The 18,184-nt window shown below is 44.7% G+C and overlaps 1 protein-coding gene across 3 annotated transcripts; it reads left to right on the forward strand.

Annotated features, from left to right (window-relative positions):
- Positions 1–3,086: 3,086 nt before the first annotated feature.
- Positions 3,087–10,755, forward strand: C11H11orf52 (chromosome 11 C11orf52 homolog). 3 transcript variants are annotated; one of them, XM_029956102.1, is made up of 4 exons: positions 3,087–3,257; positions 8,277–8,314; positions 9,537–9,604; positions 9,826–10,755. In XM_029956102.1, exons 2-4 carry the CDS (start codon positions 8,311–8,313, stop codon positions 10,072–10,074), a joined length of 321 nt encoding a protein of 106 aa, XP_029811962.1. In that variant the 5' UTR covers positions 3,087–3,257; positions 8,277–8,310; the 3' UTR covers positions 10,075–10,755. The 3 variants fall into 3 exon arrangements, with proteins under 3 accessions (XP_029811962.1, XP_029811960.1, XP_029811961.1); XM_029956101.1 differs by lacking the exon at positions 3,087–3,257 and adding an exon at positions 3,594–3,956; XM_029956100.1 differs by lacking the exons at positions 3,087–3,257; positions 8,277–8,314 and adding an exon at positions 3,591–3,956.
- The last annotated feature ends 7,429 nt before the right edge of the window (positions 10,756–18,184 follow it).

Below are 18,184 nucleotides of genomic sequence, written 5' to 3' on the forward strand. Positions count from 1 at the left end.
GCCATCCAAACAGCCCAGAGGGCACTGTCTGAGCTGGTGATTAGAGACACAAAAACAAGGGTCTCCAGCCTGTCTGGCCTGTGTTGGGTAGGGGTTGGGAAAACAGTTTGAGGCTGGAGAGAGTTGCCCAAAGCCCTGTTTTCCCATAGTAAGGTCTGTCCACTGAAAACGGTGTCTAATTCTGAGCGATGGAGTATGCGCACGCAGGGTGCGGACACAGGACCTCGGCCACTGTCAGCAAACCAGAGTCTCCGTAACCTCTGCACAGGGGAGGCCGCTTGTTTCTAGTCTTGGAACATCCGCAAGAGAGGAGTCACTGCTTCACCCACCCAATCCAAGACCAAATGCACGGGGTCTAGTGTTATTTGTGCGGTGGTGATGGCCAGAGAACCTTCCTTTGGATGCAGGGTCTTAATACGAAGGATATAGTGTGTGCAGTAAAGTGGGGGTGCCTGACTTCCCAATCACTCTCTGTAGTTCATGCATGTGTATGACTCAAGGAGTGTCCAGATGAGCCCCCTCCCCCTCCACGTTCCCAGAATATGTCTTACCGGGTTGTAGGGGACACCTGAAATTCTTCCATTAAAGTGGTTGATTATGAGCTTTTTTCGGTTACAGACCCAGTTGAAAAATCTAGCAAAAGCAATAGATCCTCTCATCAGAAAAAAAATACACATGCTCTCAAATTTGCCTTACAATTTGAATAGGTTCACACATCTCTTGAGATCCATCCATGTACCCCTTCTTAGGCATCTGTGGATTCCCAAGGTAATCCGTCACTCAAAGAATTCAATTCTTGGTTAAAAGATTACCATCTGTCAAAAATGAAAGCATGCCTCAGAGAAATAACTATTGATATTTTCATTGGTTCATCCATTCATTCAACAAGTATTTATCAATCCCCAGATAATATACTATGGAGGATGTTCATTATAAAATTTAAAAACTATGCTCGTTTATTGTCTATTCTGGGGAAACTTCCATTTGGTTGAGAAGAAAAAAAGATTAGAAAGGATTCTATTTGGACTTCAGCCAAATGACTTCACATTGATCTATTCTGTAATTGTTATTTTGATGTGAGTTTTATTTAAGAGAGAGGTTCCTGGGGTGCCTGGATGGCTCAGATGGTTGAGCAGTGACTTAGCTGAACCCACGGTTTGTGGGTTCGAGCCTTGTATTGGCTCTGTGCTGACAGCACAGAGCCTGGAGACTGCTTTGGGTTCTGTGTCTCCCTCTCTCTCAAAAATAAACATTTAAAAAATTATAAAAAAATAAAAGAGAGGGTTCCTTAGCTAGAAAAAAAATTTGAACCCTCTGATGTAGTCCAAATCCCCACACCATTCAAACTCTTTTATGACTATTAGTCAACATCTTCTGGGACATTTATGAAAAGTTTTCATTCATTTTTAAGACAGAGCCAAGAGCGGGGGAGGGGCAGAGAGAAAGGGGGTACAGAGACTCCTCAGTGGGCTCTGCACTGACAGCAGAGAGTCCAAGGAGAGGCTTGAAATCATGTACTGAGAGATTGTGAACTGAGCCGGAGTCTGCTGCCTTCCTTACCAACTGAGTCACCCAGGCACCCCCCTCTCTAGGACATTTTAAGTGATGAGGAACTTGGAACTTTGTACTTTCTTTTTTGAGTTCTTCATCAGAACTCTTTGGACATACTTCTTCTTCTTCTTTTTTTTTTTTTTTTTTTTGACATACTTCTAATAAATTCTTCCTTCTATTGGCCCAGAGATTTCATTTCAGAAACTTCTGCTTATTGGTCTGGTTATGTCCAGAAAATCGATGCAATCTTTCTTTCACTTGGAAGCCCCTTTCAGATGTTTTGAAATAACTATCCTGTCCTCTTAAAGTTTCCCTTTCCCAAGTAAACATGCCTACTTCTTTTAACCATATCTTATATAACTTTTTTAAAGTTTCTTTTAAATAAAGTTTATTTATTTATTTATACAATATCCACACCTAACTTGGAACTCAAACTCACAACCCCAAGATCAAGAGTCACAGGTTCCTCTGACTGAGGCAGCCAGGTGCTCCCAGGATTCCAGACCATTTATCACCTAGACAACTTTCTGTAGAACACCCTGCCTTTTGGCAGTGTAACGTGCGATTCAACATGTGGATTAAAATGATTATTCTGGCCACGGACTGACAGGTACAGACTTCAGTGGAATAATCAATATGCTTGTTTAGCACCGTAGGCTTCTATTAATACTGCTTAAGGTTTTTGGGTACCATAAGACACTGTTGGTTCCTCTGGAGTTTCTAGTCATAAAGTCTCTTTGGTGTTTTCCTTTCAAAATTTCCTTGAAGTTAAAGAAAGTGGCTAAAGAGGGACCAGATTGTGGAGGGCTTTGAGTGCCAGGCCAAGAAGTTTGGGGATCAGGATGAGAAGAATACAGTTACTGAAGGCGCATTGAAGGGGTTGCTGGGGAGAAGCATCGCCATGAAGTAAGAGGCTGGTGCAATGCCCCCACACAAGACGATGACGTGAGATGCTTTGCCATCTGGCAATTAGCTGAGAAGAAGGGATGACAATAGGTAGGACTTACTGAAAGCTTCCCGTGTGCCAGGCCGTGGACTAGAACTCTGTATACATTATCTTACATAATCTTCACCGAAATCCTAGACAACTATCGCTCTCATGATGCCCATTTCTCGTAAGGAAAAAGGATGGGGAGGAAGGAAGTGTCCGGCATACTCTCTGTGGGGCAGCGGGCTGAGTGGTGGGTCCTGAACATCCATATGGGGCACAAAAATAACAGGGCATCCGGGCAATGTGGGGGTGGGAACCCCGTTTCACAAATTCTCCCAGAGCCTGTATTTACTGTGGAGGAATTTGCTCTCTGCATCCTGTTTGCTGTTGAGTGTGGAATGAGTCTAACTTTGGGTCACTGAAGGGAGGGAGAGGGTGAGTTGAGGTGGAAGTAGAGATTCTGTAATTCTGCACTGAGCATGAGGAAGTGAATGGTCAAGAAGTGCTGAGAGGCCATTCCAGTCACAGAACCATCTGATTTTCGACCAGCAAGGGGATTAGGTAATGAGTTGAGTCCTCCTCTCGCACCATCGTAGAAAAAAGTGATCTGCCCACATCAATTCCAAATGCAAGGGAGGATGTGAAACGACTCCATTTCCCTAAGTTAGAAGTTCCAAGAGACTCCAGTATTCTGGACAGGGATAATAAGAAACTGATACTGATTACTTCGCAAGTGAAACTCCATTAAACCTGAGTAGTGCTGAGGAAACACAAGGTAAGACTCTTGACTCCATTATAGACGATGTATTTCAATGACAGCGTGATGTAGAGAGAAACGTTTCCTAAGGAAACCCAGAGCCCTTTGCTATCTCAGGTTTCTTTTCTTTCTTTCTTATTTATTTATTTATTTATTTATTTGTTTATTTATTTATTTTTGAGAGACAGGGAGAGACAACGCGAGCAGGGGAGGGTCAGAGAGAGAGGGAGACACAGATTCCAAAGCAGGCTCCAGGCTCTGAGCTAGCTGTCAGCACAGAGCCCGACGCGGGGCTCGAACCCACGAACCGAACCGTGAGATCATGACCTGAGCCGAAGCTGGACGCCGAACCGACTGAGCCACCCAGGCGCCCCTCAGGTTTCTTTTCACTGAAGGTTGACGCTCAAAGTTCATGACTTCTTCAAAGCAGCTCCGAATCCCGAAGGTGAGATGGCTCTCACCTGGCGCCCACGTGTGCTCCTGTACCACTTGGCTGGGAACGGTCACCTGGGAATCCTTCCAGCAGGTGGCTTCCAAAGTCCAACCTGCTAGGTTGAAATCTGACACTGACAGAGGCTCCAGGCTCCCTGGGAGCTATTACTGAAAGCTAAACCAGGAACCAGGAAATGCACAAGCCTCTTTATGTAGAAAAACAGCTGGGCTCCCTCGGAGGCGACGGAGCACCATGGGAAACCAGCTCTGCTGCGGGGGACGCTGGTGAGTAGGGGCAGGGGGTGGAGGGTAACATCCTGCTAGTGGACATGGAGGCCCGGAGAATAAGAGAAAGCTGGCAGATAGTTCTCTACCAACCTCCCACAGCCACCTCCCTCTGCCTGGCACACCCCCGGGTGCCAGCACCAGAGCATTACCCCTTTCTGTGCTCACTTCTTTCAGAAAACACAGCCACGCCTGCTGACGGCAGAATGGGCCAGAGCAGGACCGGAACGGTGAACTGGCACAGTTTCTCTCTGTCCGTCTCTTCCTCTCCTTCTCTCTCTCTCCCTTCCTCTCTTCCCCAGATGAGGATGCGAATTCATCATCGCATCGGCGAGCTTACTATGTTCTAGGCACTTTTCAAACAATCTCGTTTACTCTTCCCCACGAGGTTCTGAGGGGAGGTGGCCTTACTCCTGTTTTCACAGCTGAGAAGCGGAGGCTCAGAGAAGTTGACTTGTCCCGGGTCACATGGCTAGTGAGCAAATAAACCAACATTCCAATCCAGGTCTATTTGAAATCAGAGCCCATACTTACTTTTAACCACTACATAATTCTGCCCTTCCAAATGAAGCAAATCAACTTTGGAGAACTGTTGTTTAAAAGGGTAGAAGTGGGGTCGCCTGGGTGGCTCAGTCAGTTAAGCGACCGGCTTTGGCTCAGGTCAGATCTCATGGTTCGTGGGTTCGAGTCCCGTGTCGGGCTCTGTGCTGGCGGCTAGCTCAGAGCCTGGAGCCTGTTTCGGATTCTGTGTCTCCCTCTCTCTCTGACCCTCCCCTGCTTGCACTGTCTCTCTCTGTCTCTCAAAAAATAAATAAAAAGCATTAAAAAAAATTTAAAAGGGTAGAAGTGGAGAGAGAGAGAATATCCATGAAATATTTGAATATAGCTTTCACACTTAGTTGTGTGACCTCAGGCAACTCCCGTAACTTCTCTTTTCCCTCAGGTGTACAATATAGACAGTGGGACCTATGTTGTTTAGTTTTACTTTTTTAAAATTTTAATGTTTTATTTATTTTTGAGAGAGAGAGGGAGAGAGAGACAGTGTGAGCAGGGGAGGGTCAGAGAGAGGGGCAGACACAGAATCCAAAGACAGGCTCCACGCTCCAAGCTAGCTGTCAGCCAGAGCCCGAAGCGGAGCTCGAACCCACAAACCGTGAGATCATGACCTGAGCCGAAGTCGGATGCTTAACCGGCGCCCGGGACCAATGTTGTTTAGATCATAGGTGGGGAGAGCAGAGGACATGTGAAGGCCTCACAGTAAATTACTCACACTGTCTTACTGTTCTTTCCCAGAGTTGTAGCCACTCTAAACTCCTGGACCTGGTTTTACCCTCTTCACTGTTTCCTTAGTTATATACATTCTATGCCCGGTCAGTCTTGAGGATGTCTTGCTTGTAAAAGAAAAAAAAAAAAGATCATCGTTGTATTTAGAGAAATAGATAAGGTACACTGAAAAGCGCATATGATTTGGGATCTGTACATTGGATTCGAGTTCTGTTCTTACTCCTCATTCCTTTATCAAATATTATATTGAATCCCTATATGTACCCGGTATAATGACAGATGCAGAGCACATAGTAATAATAGGAAATTTGGCCCCTGCCTTCTTGAGTAAGATACCAAAGTTGTAGGGCCTTAGCTGACCTGTCTGTAAGATGGACACAATGATACGTTTCCCAGAATTTTATCAGGATTGAGGGGGAAAAAATACTTTTTAAACTCTGAGATGTCTCATAGACACAGTACATTTAGGAACATATAAGAATTTCTACAGAAAAGAGTGTAACAACTTCTTTCCCTTCCTTTGTTCCAAGGTTTCATAGTCTTCATTTTTGGTTATTTTTTCCTCTGATGGTGGTAATTACAGCAGTCAGCATTTACTGATGCTCGTTGTACATCAGGCACCTAGCAGAGCATTTTACATTACAATTACATTATAATTCTTTTTTTAATGTTTTATTTATTTTTGAGAGAGAGAGAGTGAGAGCGTGAGACAGGGGAGGGTCAGAGAGAGGGAGACACAGAATCCGAAGCGGCCCCCAGGCTTCGACGTGGGGCGAGATCATGACCTGAGCCGACGTCGGGTGCTCAACTGACTGAGCCACCCAGGCGCCCCTATTTTATATAATTCTTATGACAATCCATGGTGTCTAGGTTCTATTATTATCCTCATTTTATTAATAAGAAAATGAAAACCTGATGAAGCTAAAAAGTTGCTGAAGGCCACACAGCTAGTCTGATACCATCAGCCCGACTCTAGAAACCCTACCTGGATATTCGAACCGAAATATATTTTTTCCTCTTAAAATATTAGTAGATATTTTAGGTAGATAAATATTGTTTCCCTCTGTTTCTCATTATCTCAATAAACTTACAGAGGCTGAAAGTATGACAACTAAAAAGATTCTTATTTTAAATTTATCATTATTATTATTTTTTTTAACTTTTAACCTTTATTTATTTTTGAGAGACAGAACATGAATAGAGGAGGGGCAGAGAGAGAGGAAGACACAGAATCTGAAGCAGGTTCCAGGCTTTGAGTTGTCAGCACAGAGCCTGATGCGGACGCTTCACCAACTGAGCCACCCAGTTGCCCTCTTGCACATCTTTCTTAAATGAATGTATCATGTCCCATTTATAGACGATGCCATTTATGTAGTCATTTCCCAATGTTGGACATCTAGGGTATTTCCTATTATTTTTTTGTAATTGTAAATATTGCTACAATGAGCATGCGTATTTGCACCTGATTATTTCTTAGGATATGGATTTGCTACATCAGAGGGTACACATTTTAGGTTTAAGCCTCCTTATACTTCTTGTCAATTGCATTCTCAGAAAATTGAGCCATTTTGTTTTCATACTACCAATCTGGGCACAGCTGGGGACCCCAGAGGGCCCATGTCGTTTCCTGAATTCTGAGCTAAAAATAAAATCCTATCAACGATGCGTCTAACTGAATATTCCATTTAGGTTGTGTCCAGGCATTAGACAGTATCCAACTTGGGAACAGGTTCCATTCACTAAAACTGGGTCGCCCAAATCTGTTACTTTAGAATTTATATTCTCTTCATCCATTTAAGTAGAAGTAAGTAGGAGAAAATTAGCAACAAAGGCAAAGAATGCGAGGTCAGGATAAGGCTCTGACCAGGCAGAGGTAAAAATAAAATAAAATAAAATAAATTAAAAAAAAAAAAAAGGAACAGCTGGAGTGGCAGAAGTAGAAAATAGAAGTAGAAAGACCTAGAAGTGGTTTCAAGGCTTTTTCTTCCAAACCACCTGCAAAGTTCAGATGGTGACTCTATCTGCTTTCAACTCAGCAAGCTGCATTAAAACCAAAGTCACACCAAAACAGAAACCTCTGTCATACATGTGTGGGAAAATCGTGATTTTTCCACAGCAGTAAAATGGACATGATTTATAAGCTTCCCTCTCTCTCTTTCTCTCTCTCTCTCTCTCTCTCTCTCTCTCTCTAGTTTGCAAAAGAAGGAAATTTCCTTGGGGAGACAGAGGTCAGAACAGATAGGGTTGGCTCTGGTGAGAGTTGGAAATGTACTAGCAAGAAAAGGCATCCGGAGTAAGCCTCAAACTATTCAGCCTATTTCCTCAGACAAGTGTTTTTCTCTGGCGTTCAAACAGTTGACAATCACGGAGACACCCTGGCTCCACCAGGGACCCCAGGGGCTCCGAAAGGAGTCCATCCTGCCTCAAGGGCAAGGGGAGCTGAGTCACTCACCAAATCCAGAGCTCCCTGTGCTGTGGACGTTAAAGGTTAAATATCTCTCACTTTCTCTGTTAATTAAAAACAAGGACAGGGAACCAGGGAGGTAGAGTGCCTGTGAGAAAAGGGCTGGGAGGGGTCCCAACTAGTTAACTCTGGTTGCAGCAGCTTCTGGAACTCACTAGCAGAGACCTTGAAAAAAAAAAATGTAACACTGAGTGCAGTAGCAAGAGGGTCTCTGAATCCAGGAATATCCTAGGTTTTGGCGGGTTTCCCTTGCCCTCTGCTGGGATTAGCCTGTAGACAATCCCAGAATAGCCCTCAACCCAACTATATCTTTGGCGTGTTGCGCCTGATTGCCGGAGGCTGTATTTCGGGTTTGGTTATGTCAGTTGTACCACTCCACCTTCCAGAACCATCCTTGAGGGAGAGAGATGTGGTATCCTTGATAAATGCTTTCGGGCTGCCTCAGGGTGAATCTTTGTTAGAGGGAGGGGAGGGAAGGTCATTCCAGACTGTTAAGGAGGCCACAAAACAATGGAGGTAGAAAGATGGAGGCCAGGACTCTTACACTTAGGTGATCTGTGTTTCCCTTCCAGGAGCTGCCCATCAACTTCCCAGAGGAAAAAGAAAATGGGTAACTGGGCGTTGGGGGCGGGGCTCGGAGTGGTCAAATTAGAGAAGAGGAAGTCCTAGAACTAGTGTCTTTGGAAAGGGCATAAGAATGAAGAAGAGGAGGGGCACCTGGGTGGCTCAGTTGGTTAAACCTCCAGTTTCGGCTCAGGTCAGATCTCACGTTCGTGGGTTCGAGCCCCGCATCAGGCTCTGTGCTGACAGCTAGCTCAGAGCCTAGAGCCTGCTTCCTGTTCTGTGTCTCCTTCTCTCTCTGCCCCTCCCCCTCTCATGCTCTGTCTCTCTCTGTATCAAAAATAAATAAAAACATTAAAAAAAAAAGAACGAAGAAGAGGAGTAGAACCCTCGGAAGGGAGAAAGGGAGACAGGACAGCGGAGGAAATCTTTCGGGTACTGGGTCCCAGACCAGCTCTGAAACTCTGGGACTCCTTCTTTCTGTTATCTTAGTGTGGCAAAGTTGGTGTTCATTCTTTCATTCACCAGGCAAAAATTAACTGAGCACTTATAGTGTATGTGAGGCGCTCTGCTGGGTCCCAAGGAGGCAGAGGGGCACAAGAAGAGCTGAAAGTGAAGTCTGAGAGACTTGTTTACACGTAAACAAGTAACTGCAGTGTAGGCTACTAGTGCCGTAATAGACTCACACTCCTCCTACGGGAGAAAGGGAGAAAACAGCAGTGTTGAAGGTGTTTGTTACAGCAAATCCTCAGGCTGGAAGAGGAGCAAAGAGGAAAGGGCAATCAGGCAGTACAATGATCTCATGTAGAGGGAAGGAAGGGAGAAGGATGGAAGGGAGAAAGGAAGGGAGGAAGGAGAAACTGACTTGATTGAAAGCGACCAATTGTTTGGTGTGCCTGAGCACTTACCACTTAGCACTGCAGCAGTCTAGTTCTTTGTCTCCTCCAGTAGACAGTAAGCTCCCTGAGGCAGAGAAAGTAGCCTGTGTCCTTCAATGCCCAGAATGTGCACAGAGCCTGGCATATCACGGGCTCGCGGCATATGTTTGTTGAACTGAGTTAGGGGCAGGTGAAAACTGAGGATGGAAGATATGAGGAGCAGAGTGAAAGAGGCCTGGGTGTGGGGATGGTAGCAGTGAAAGGGGTGAACCCAGAGGCTGGGAGACTAGTTAGAAACCCGCTATGCTAGTTTAATAGAGATTCAAAGAGGGCAAGCTCAGTAGGGGCAAGGAAGAAGAGATAATGGATTTAAGTTGGATTTCTGCCTCTCAGGAAGCCAAGCAAGACAGACACTGAAGCAGCAGCAGCAGCAGCAGCAGCAGCAGCAGAATGGCACCAAGGTAATGACAGGCCTCTGTCCCTTCCAGGGGGCTGTTCAGACATGGATCCGAGGTTCCCGCTTTATCACCCTGGGAAGCATCTGGGTCATCTTGAACCAGAACTTGCTGGTTCTGCCCCATAAAGGAACAAGAGAAGGGACAGCATTACAGCTGACCCTGCTTTGTAGGTGAGGGGCACAAGCAAGCCAAGTACCTCCCTTATGGCTGTCAATGTCTTGCAGGCCCGCGACACAACAGGACACACATATGAGCAGGTGTTAGAGAAGCCTGCGTCTCAGGAGAGGAGTGGAGACCTCGAGTCGCAGGAGAGCAGCTTGCATTATGCAGACATTCAAGTGTACAGCTGCACCCAGCCCCGCTCTGCTCAGGAGGTGAAGCATCTGCAGTTAGAAAATGCCACAGAGTATGCAACCCTTTGCTTTCCCCAGGCCACACCCCGATATGACAGCAAGAAAGGCACCTTGGTGTGAGCCTGGGGGAGGATGGACCTGTTTCTCATTGCACCACCATTCATGTGGGGAGGCGCTGCTTTGGGGAATCGGCTGGTAGCCAAGGGATGGGTGCCGCGTTTTAAACTTAAAGAACTCCAGAACCCCAGTGACTGCCTCCAGTCTTGCTCTCTCCTTTAGGCCTACCTTCAATTTGCCACTGTGAACTTGGAGTTGTATTTGGGTTGGTTGGGGCGTGGGGCCCCGCGGGGGTGGGGGCGGGAGTTCCACAAAAGGAGGGGCTAAGAGAAGCATGCCAAAGTTTTTGACCCCTACCTTTGCTCTTGCTTTCAAGAAAAGCGCAGGAAGAACAGGTTACCCCAGCATTTAAGCTGATTTTGTTGGGCTTAATTTAATGGTGTCTCTTTTACACACCTTAAATCCAAAGCTCTGGTAAAGCATTCTGAATTCTCATACACAGCCCCCCCCCCCCCCCCCGGGGTGGCTTGGGCAATTCCCTCAATGGTTGGGTCAAAGGTTCCAGAACCTAAAAAGACAAACGAGGGCAGAGGTGAGGCAAGGAGGCAGCGATTCCCTGACCACTGGTTACCCGAATTTCAAGTCACTGACAGCACTGCAAGGCCCAGAAACTCCCCTTTGGCTGGACTGTTGGCTCTCGCAGGTGGAGAGTCGCTAGGACCAATAAATCGCATAAGAAACGTGCCTGGTGCATTTTGCGAGGTGGGGGTCTGCGGGCTCCACGTGAGTGCAACAGGTCTCGCTTAGCGTAAGGACGGTGGGGAAATCAGACACTTCGCCCCTACAGCCCAGGCCCTGGCTGGGACGGAGCGGGGACGAGTTTGCACGCCCAGGGGGCGGGCTCTCCTCTGCGGAAGGCGGGCACTCCCTGGGCGGGACCCTGGCGATCAGGAGGCGGGGCTGTCTCGCCCTGTCGGGAAGGCAGGGGGCGGGGCCAAGGCCCGCGTGGTTGTGGTCTGGACCGTTAGGAGGCGGGGCCGGGCAGACCGGGAGCCGGGCCCAGATAAGCCGGGGCTGGCTCGCGCCGGCCGGAGGTGGGCGGGACTAAGTCGGCCCGGCCTCCGCGTCACCATGGCAGCGGGAACGCGGCGGCGGCGGCGGCGGCGGCGGCGCTGCAGCAGTAGGAGGCCGTGCTCAGAAGAGCTGGGGACAGAGATGCTGGACCAGACGTACCGATGAATTAAGAGGTAGGTGCTAAAAGGTGGGAAACATAATACCACTGGTTGAGCGTCCAGATCAGAAATGAGGACACTCGGACAGGTGAGATAGGAAGGGGGGGGCAGGAGGGGCGTAACGGAGGCGGGGGTGGGGGGGAGGTGTTGAAAAGAAGGAGGCGGAAGTTTCAGGTTCTGAACCGGCTCTGAGCCTTACGGGGTCTTAGGATGCAGTTCCTGATTCAGACTTTCAGAGCTTGGAGACGAAAGTAGTAACGCACATCCCCTTTCAGTCTGTACGCCATCCTCCCCAAATACCAGTGCCCCTCAGTTGATCCCTGAGAGGGATGATTCCTTAAGACCGACAGGGTACTGAAAATGGAATCACAGCATGAAATAGTTGGTAAATGATACTTGGAACAGTACATAGTAAGTAGTCAAATATCGACTGCCGTTATCATCATTATCACTTTCCCAGCCTGTTCTCTGGCACAGACCTAGTGCAAGTGGATTCAGAAGAGCTTACTAGAAAACTCACTCCATCACTAATTGGCAGAGCAACTCCCCAGCCTGTTACTATTAGTTGGGGGTTAATAAAGTGAACTTTATTTCCAACGGTTATTTACCATGACGGTCAAATATGAAAGGTGATAACACTTTGTAAACTTAAAGTACTGTGTAAAACATTTCTGCCTTAAAATGTAAACGTGGCCTGTCTAGGTTAAAACGGAATTCCTGAGGATGAATGGAAGTATTTCCTCCCAGTATTTGTCCTGATTGTCTTCAGAATCCTTCCTATGATCATTGACTGATAAATGTAGGGAGGAGGGAAAGTGGATCCTTGCTTGACTGATAGGGAAGCATTGCTCTTTACTTTATTATTATTAAACCGAAGTAAGTGGCTAGTTTTTAAAATGCCCTTGGGATAGCCCTGTTGTGATTATAGTATCTTTGGCTGGATTTCCTGCTAATCAGGGTACTATTTCTGAAACTTATAGACGGCGTATGTTGGTAAATTTGGAGCAGAAGCCTGACCGTAATAGATTGGTTTATCTTTGGAATTTTTTTTTCCTTGTTCTGTGTTTGTGCACATTCTCCCTCTTCCTATTTTAAGGTGGCCCTGATCTGGCTTTTCTAGGGACTCTGAAGATGGGGACTCGAGCGGTTAGGAGACTCTGTAACTCCCTGCTGCCCGCAGAGCCCTCTGTAAGTTTCTGGTGTGATGACATTAATGGAATTTTAGTGCAGTTCTGCAACTGGGGAATTTCTCCATCAGGACTCAGATCCTGGAACAAAACTGTCATAAATTTGCTTTTTTTTTCTTGCTTCCCCTTCTTGTAAAATCTAGCTCCCTTGGTTCATTATTAATAAAATCAGGAAGAGGTTGAAAAATTCTAGCAACTAGTCCGAATATATGCATTGTTTAAAAGATTTAAATAATGTTCACTATAGAAATGATTTATGTTAATTACAGAGCATATAAGAAATATTGCAAACCATGATTTAAAAAAAAAACCCATAATGCTTCTATCCAGAAGCTATCACTGTTCATATTTTAGAATGTAGTATTTTCTTCTATCCTTTTTATGTGTATATGACTTACATATTTAAGATCAAACTATGCACCCAGTTTTTGACTTTTGCTTTAAAAAGTTTTTTTAAATGTTTATTTATTCTTGAGAGAGACAGAGACAGAGCATGAGCAGGGGAGGGGCAGAGTGAGAGGGAGAGAGAGACACAGAATTGGAAGCAGGCTCCAGGCTCTGAGCCGTCAGCACAGTACCTGACGTGAGGCTCAAACTCACAAACCTTGAGATCATGACCTGAGCTGAAGTCAGATGTCTAACCGACTGAGCCACCCAGGTGCCCCAGACTTTTGCTTTTTTTAATCTAATGTTTGTTAATATGAAATTATTACAATACTTGTTTTAATATGGTTACAAATGTTTGGTCTATATTATAATGATTCCAATTTTCTTGACCATTTTTGTTTGTTGGACTTTCAGATTCCCCTCACCCACTGTAAATAACGAATTGATTTCCTCATTTAAGACTTTCTTTCTCCATAAGGTAGAATTCCAGAAGTTGAATCCCTAGGTCAAAGAATGTGAATGTTTTAAGTAATACATTACCTTTTAAAGGAAGAATCCTGGTGTCAAATTATATATACATCCTCCCGAAGGCAGCAGGTCATCAGCTGAGAGACAGAAGGCTTCTTGGTAGAAATCCGAAAGATGATTTCATGATAGTGTAGCTATGAACCCTAACTCATTACAAGTGTCAGTCCAGAGGTAGGGGGGCTTGTGTAGAGAAATTCAAGGATCACTTCCAAAATATCCACCAGATGTCGCTAGTTCTAATCTAATTTTTACCCACCAGATTACTAGCAGATAACTTTTGAAACATGAATTGAAAAAATTCATGGAGACGATATTTGCATATCTGCTTAAGTGAAGTTTATATTAAGCACTAGCATCTGGTGATCACTTTGGCAACATCCTACTCTAGTCTCTTACCATTCTGTCTCTTTTCTCCTTTTTCTACCCACTCAGTCTGTCACACTCACCCTGTACACTCTGTCCCCACATACTAATATTGGATTCTCAGTCCTTTTACTATTCTTTCTTTCAGTCTTGCTTCTTGCCTCTGTGTGTATTCACGTATTTATGCATAACTGTGAGTTCCTGAACTTTTTGCGAAAAAAATAGGACCTGGCATATAACAACATATAATAGACACTCAACATGTATCTAGTGAATGTTTAATGAAAAAAATGCATTGATGAAGGGTACCAGGAATTATTTATATTTATCTTGGAAATACACTGAAAGAGACAAAGATTCACACTTCTTTTTTTTAGATAAATTTATAAATCTATTTATTTATTTATTTTTGATAGGAAGAGAGAGAGAGCTCAAGTGAGCAAGAGGCAGAGAGAGAGAGAGAATCTCACGAGATGCAGAGACAGAGACAGAGTATGTAGCCCAGAGCAGAGCTTGACACTTAACCAATTGAGCCACCCAGGCACTGTAAGATTCACACTTCTAAATTAATTATAATTAAGTGCTAAGTGATATAATATAGAACAAGCTATTGATACAATGTGAAGTCTGGGTCCGGGAGCAATGGTTAAGAAAGAAGTCTTGAGACCTTTTTGGTGCCAAAAAATGTGTTTTATTATAGTACAGGGAGAGGACCGTTGGGCAGAAAGAGCTGCCTGTAAATGTGAGGTGCAACAGATGATGTATTTTTAAGTTTGTGGAGGGAGCAGGAGTAGGGATAGTGTAAATTTCCAAGGGATTTCTGTCTGCTGAAAGCAGTGACTATGGGACCTTGGAGGTCTGGCTGTTGTCAAGATGGGGTTGCTTTTAGTCTCTAATGAAATATCAACAATGGGGCGCACCTGGGTGGCTCAGTCAGTTGAGCATCCGGCTTTGGCTCAGGTCATGATCTCACGTTTCATGGGTTCGAGCCCCACATCAGGCTTTGTGCTGACAGCTAGCTCAGAGCCTGGAGCCTGCTTCAGATTCTGTGTCTCCCTCTCTCTCTGACCCTCCCCTGCTCGCGCTGTCTCTCTCTATCTCTCAAAAATAAATAAAAAACATAAAAACATTTTTAAATATCAACATTAAGGCGGCCGTCACTTGCTTGAGGAGTGTCACACTCTGCCTGTCTCAGATATTATTCAGCGAATTGAAAGTTGTAAGGAGATTTAATTGTTGAATTTTCTTTTGTTCTCATAACGATGACCTTTAAATTATATAGACTTTTAAAAGCTATTTATTTATTTTTGAGAGAAAAGAGCGTGAGTGGGTAGGGACAGTGAGAGAGAGGGACAGAGGAACTAAAGCGGGCTCTGCACTGACAGCAGTGATGCCTGTGTGGCTCGAACCCACGAACCATGAGATCACGACCTGAGCCGAAGCTGGACACTCAATTTACTGAGCCACCCAGGCACGCATGACCTTTGGGTTATAAAAAGAGGAGTATTCATTTATTGAGCATCTACTTATGTGCCAGTAAATATTTTTGGTTCTAGAGATAAGCCAGTAACAAAACATACAAAATTCCCTGCTCTACATTCTGGGTAGGGAGAGACCAACAATAAGCAAATGAACAAGTAAATATAGAATATAGAGGGCAGCGATGAATACTAGGAAGAGAAATAAAAATAAATCAGGCAAAAGAGGGTTGGGAGTGCCTGGGTGGGGGGGTGTTGTTATGTTAAATAGAGTGGTCAGAGAAGGCCAGAGAGATACAGTGATATTTGACCAGAAACCTGAAAAAAGAAGAAGAATGAACTATGCGTTATCTGGAACAGGAGGGTCCAGACAGATGAAGATCAGATCTGTCTTGAGTTTAAGAAAAACCAAAAGTGGCCACAGGAGTTTCATGAGGAAGCAGAACTGGAAGTAGGCATGATAAAGATCTGAGCAGCAGTGGAGGGGGACGTTCTAGACCGAAGGACAGACATGAAGGCACGGGAGGGGAAAAGGAGCCCTGGAAATGTGGGAGACGGTGAGAAGCCCGCTAACCTGAGCAAAGGCAGTTTGCGGGATGGCCGCAAGAGCAGGGCCTGAGGAATTTATATCTGATGGGAAAAGGGAGTATTTGAAAACATATGAGCATTTGAACAGCATGATGAATGCATTGTCTAAGCAAGATTAAGGGGTGTAGACTGGCAGAAAAGTCTGGAGACAGATCGGTTTAGGAGCCAGGACACATTTGTAGCCCTTGCCGTAGATGTGAGCCCTTTTGTGTACATTTATGGTGACGTCTCTGAAGATAAATGCACTAGGAATTGTAAACATACGGTACTGCCAAGACACTGGCTAATGTGTGAAAACAAAAAAAGATTAAGAAATCATTTCAGGGTCATTTAAAATATTTTCATTGACAATTTTAATTAATTTGTTTATTCAGACTGCCTTCCTGCGTCTTCTGTTTAGTCATTAATGACTGCCCACAATAGATGTATTAAATTTACATAGGTGTGGTTTTCACCCATTTTACTTCTACACAGGCAGAAGTCACAGTCAATATTTTTGCCCAAAGACAGTTCTATTAAAAAAATTTTTTTTAATGTTTACTTATTTTGAGAGAAAGAGACAGAGCATGAGCAGGGGAGGGGCAGAGAGAGTGGGAGACCCAGAATCTGAAACAGGCTCCAGGCTCTGAGCTGTCAGCACAGAGCCTGATGCGGGGCTCAAACCCACGAACTGTGAGATCATGACCTGAGCGGAAGTTCGATGCTTAACCAACTGAGCCACCCAGATACCCATGACAGTTCTATTTAAAGCTCAAAGTCTTACTTAGGCTAACATGTTATTATCTGTACTAATATAAGTGATGAACAAGTTTGCCAGTATTTCCTCTATTCATTCATTCAACAAACTACATTTACTGAGTACCTTTTTTCTTAAAAGTTTATTTATTTATTTTGAGAGAGAGAGAGTCCCAAACCACTTCCATGCTGTCAGTGTAGAGCCTGATGCAGGGCTCAATCCCACGAACCGTGAGATCAAGATCTGAGCTGAGATCAAGAGTCAGTTGCTTAGCCGACTGAGCCAGGCAGGTGCCCCGATATTTACTGAGTACCTTTTGTGTTGAAAGCATCATATAAAAGTATTGCCTTATGATTAATAACCCGGACTTTGGCTTCACCACTTACAGCAAGAGAGTCTGGAGCAAATTACTTATCCTCTAGACCTCCCTTTCTTCATCTATAAAATGGGGTTAATAAAAAATCCCAACTAATTATGGGCATCAAATGAGCTAACGTATGTAAGTACTTGGTATAGGGTGTGGCACATAATAAAAGTTTAATTTTGTTATTATGACTGTTGTAGATAGATATTTGGGTAGCTTTTAGCTGGTGAGGGAAGTCTCTACCATTATTCTTAATATTGGACTGATGAGGTCTGGTAGAATTTCAGAAATCAGGCAGCATGGCAGAGATATGCAGAAAGCGGTTTGCTTGGACCCTTTGCCTCTCCTCCCGGGCACAGAGAATGACAAGCCAGCAGTGGTAGGAGCGGTTCCGGCAACCTGGACCGGCTTGCACTTTCCCCCACGTCCCGGCACCACAGGAGGAAGATCGTTGTCCTAGTGATGCCCGGTCCTTTCAGCTCACCCACTTAGTCTCCTGGTTCCTATGTTGATGTCACAGCAGAGTGAGACGAGGCAGACGGAGGCGACAGTCAATGTGAGTGCTGCTTAGGACTGAAGCTCAGTTCCTCCTGGGGCTACTTCGTAAGGCAGACCTTGATAAAGGAGGTGAGCGCATCTTCGGAGCAAAAAACAAACAAACAAACAAACAAACAAACAAAAAACCTTGAGATTATATGCTCCAACAGGAATTTTGTGCTTTTTCCAAGTGTGAGAGGCAGACTATATGTGAAAATACAGTTTTTGGAACACCTCATTAGTTGTGTGGGGAAAATGGCACAGAATATTTTGAAATGGTACCATCTGAATTTAGATGAATTAAAATTAAATGCTAGTACTACTAGGAATTTATCGAAAGAATACAGGAGTGCTGATTCATAGGGGCACATGTACCCCAATGTTTATAGCAATGCTTTCAACAACAGCCAATTTATGGAAAGAGTCCAAATGTCCATCAGTGGATGAATGGATAAAGAAACTGTGGTTTATATATACAATGGCATACTACTTGGCAATTACAAAGAATGAAATCCTGCCATTTGCAGCAATGTGGATGGGACTGGGAGGTATTATACTAAGTGAAATAAGTCAGTTAGAGAAGGACAGATATATGTTTTCACTCATATGTGGATCTTGAGAAACTTAACAGAAGACCGTGGGGGAAGGGAAGGGGAAAAACATAGTTACATACAGAGAGGGAGAGAAGCAAACCATAAGAGACTCTTAAATATAGAGAAAAAACTGAGGGTTGATGGGAGGGGGATAGGGGAGAGGGGAAAATGGGTGATGGG

The sequence above is a fragment of the Suricata suricatta genome, chromosome 11 (assembly GCF_006229205.1).
Source record: "Suricata suricatta isolate VVHF042 chromosome 11, meerkat_22Aug2017_6uvM2_HiC, whole genome shotgun sequence".
NCBI classification, from domain to species: domain Eukaryota; kingdom Metazoa; phylum Chordata; class Mammalia; order Carnivora; family Herpestidae; genus Suricata; species Suricata suricatta.

What these genes read in the sequence shown, in the direction of transcription:
- C11H11orf52 (XM_029956100.1), top strand. Translation starts at nt 3,866, where the DNA reads ATGCACAAGCCTCTTTATGTAGAAAAACAGCTGGGCTCCCTCGGAGGC. An exon ending in CTCTGCTGCGGGGGACGCTG is followed by an intron (nt 3,957 to 9,536) that starts GTGAGTAGGGGC and finishes TCTGCCTCTCAG; the next exon opens with GAAGCCAAGCAAGACAGACA. An exon ending in AGCAGCAGAATGGCACCAAG is followed by an intron (nt 9,605 to 9,825) that starts GTAATGACAGGC and finishes AATGTCTTGCAG; the next exon opens with GCCCGCGACACAACAGGACA.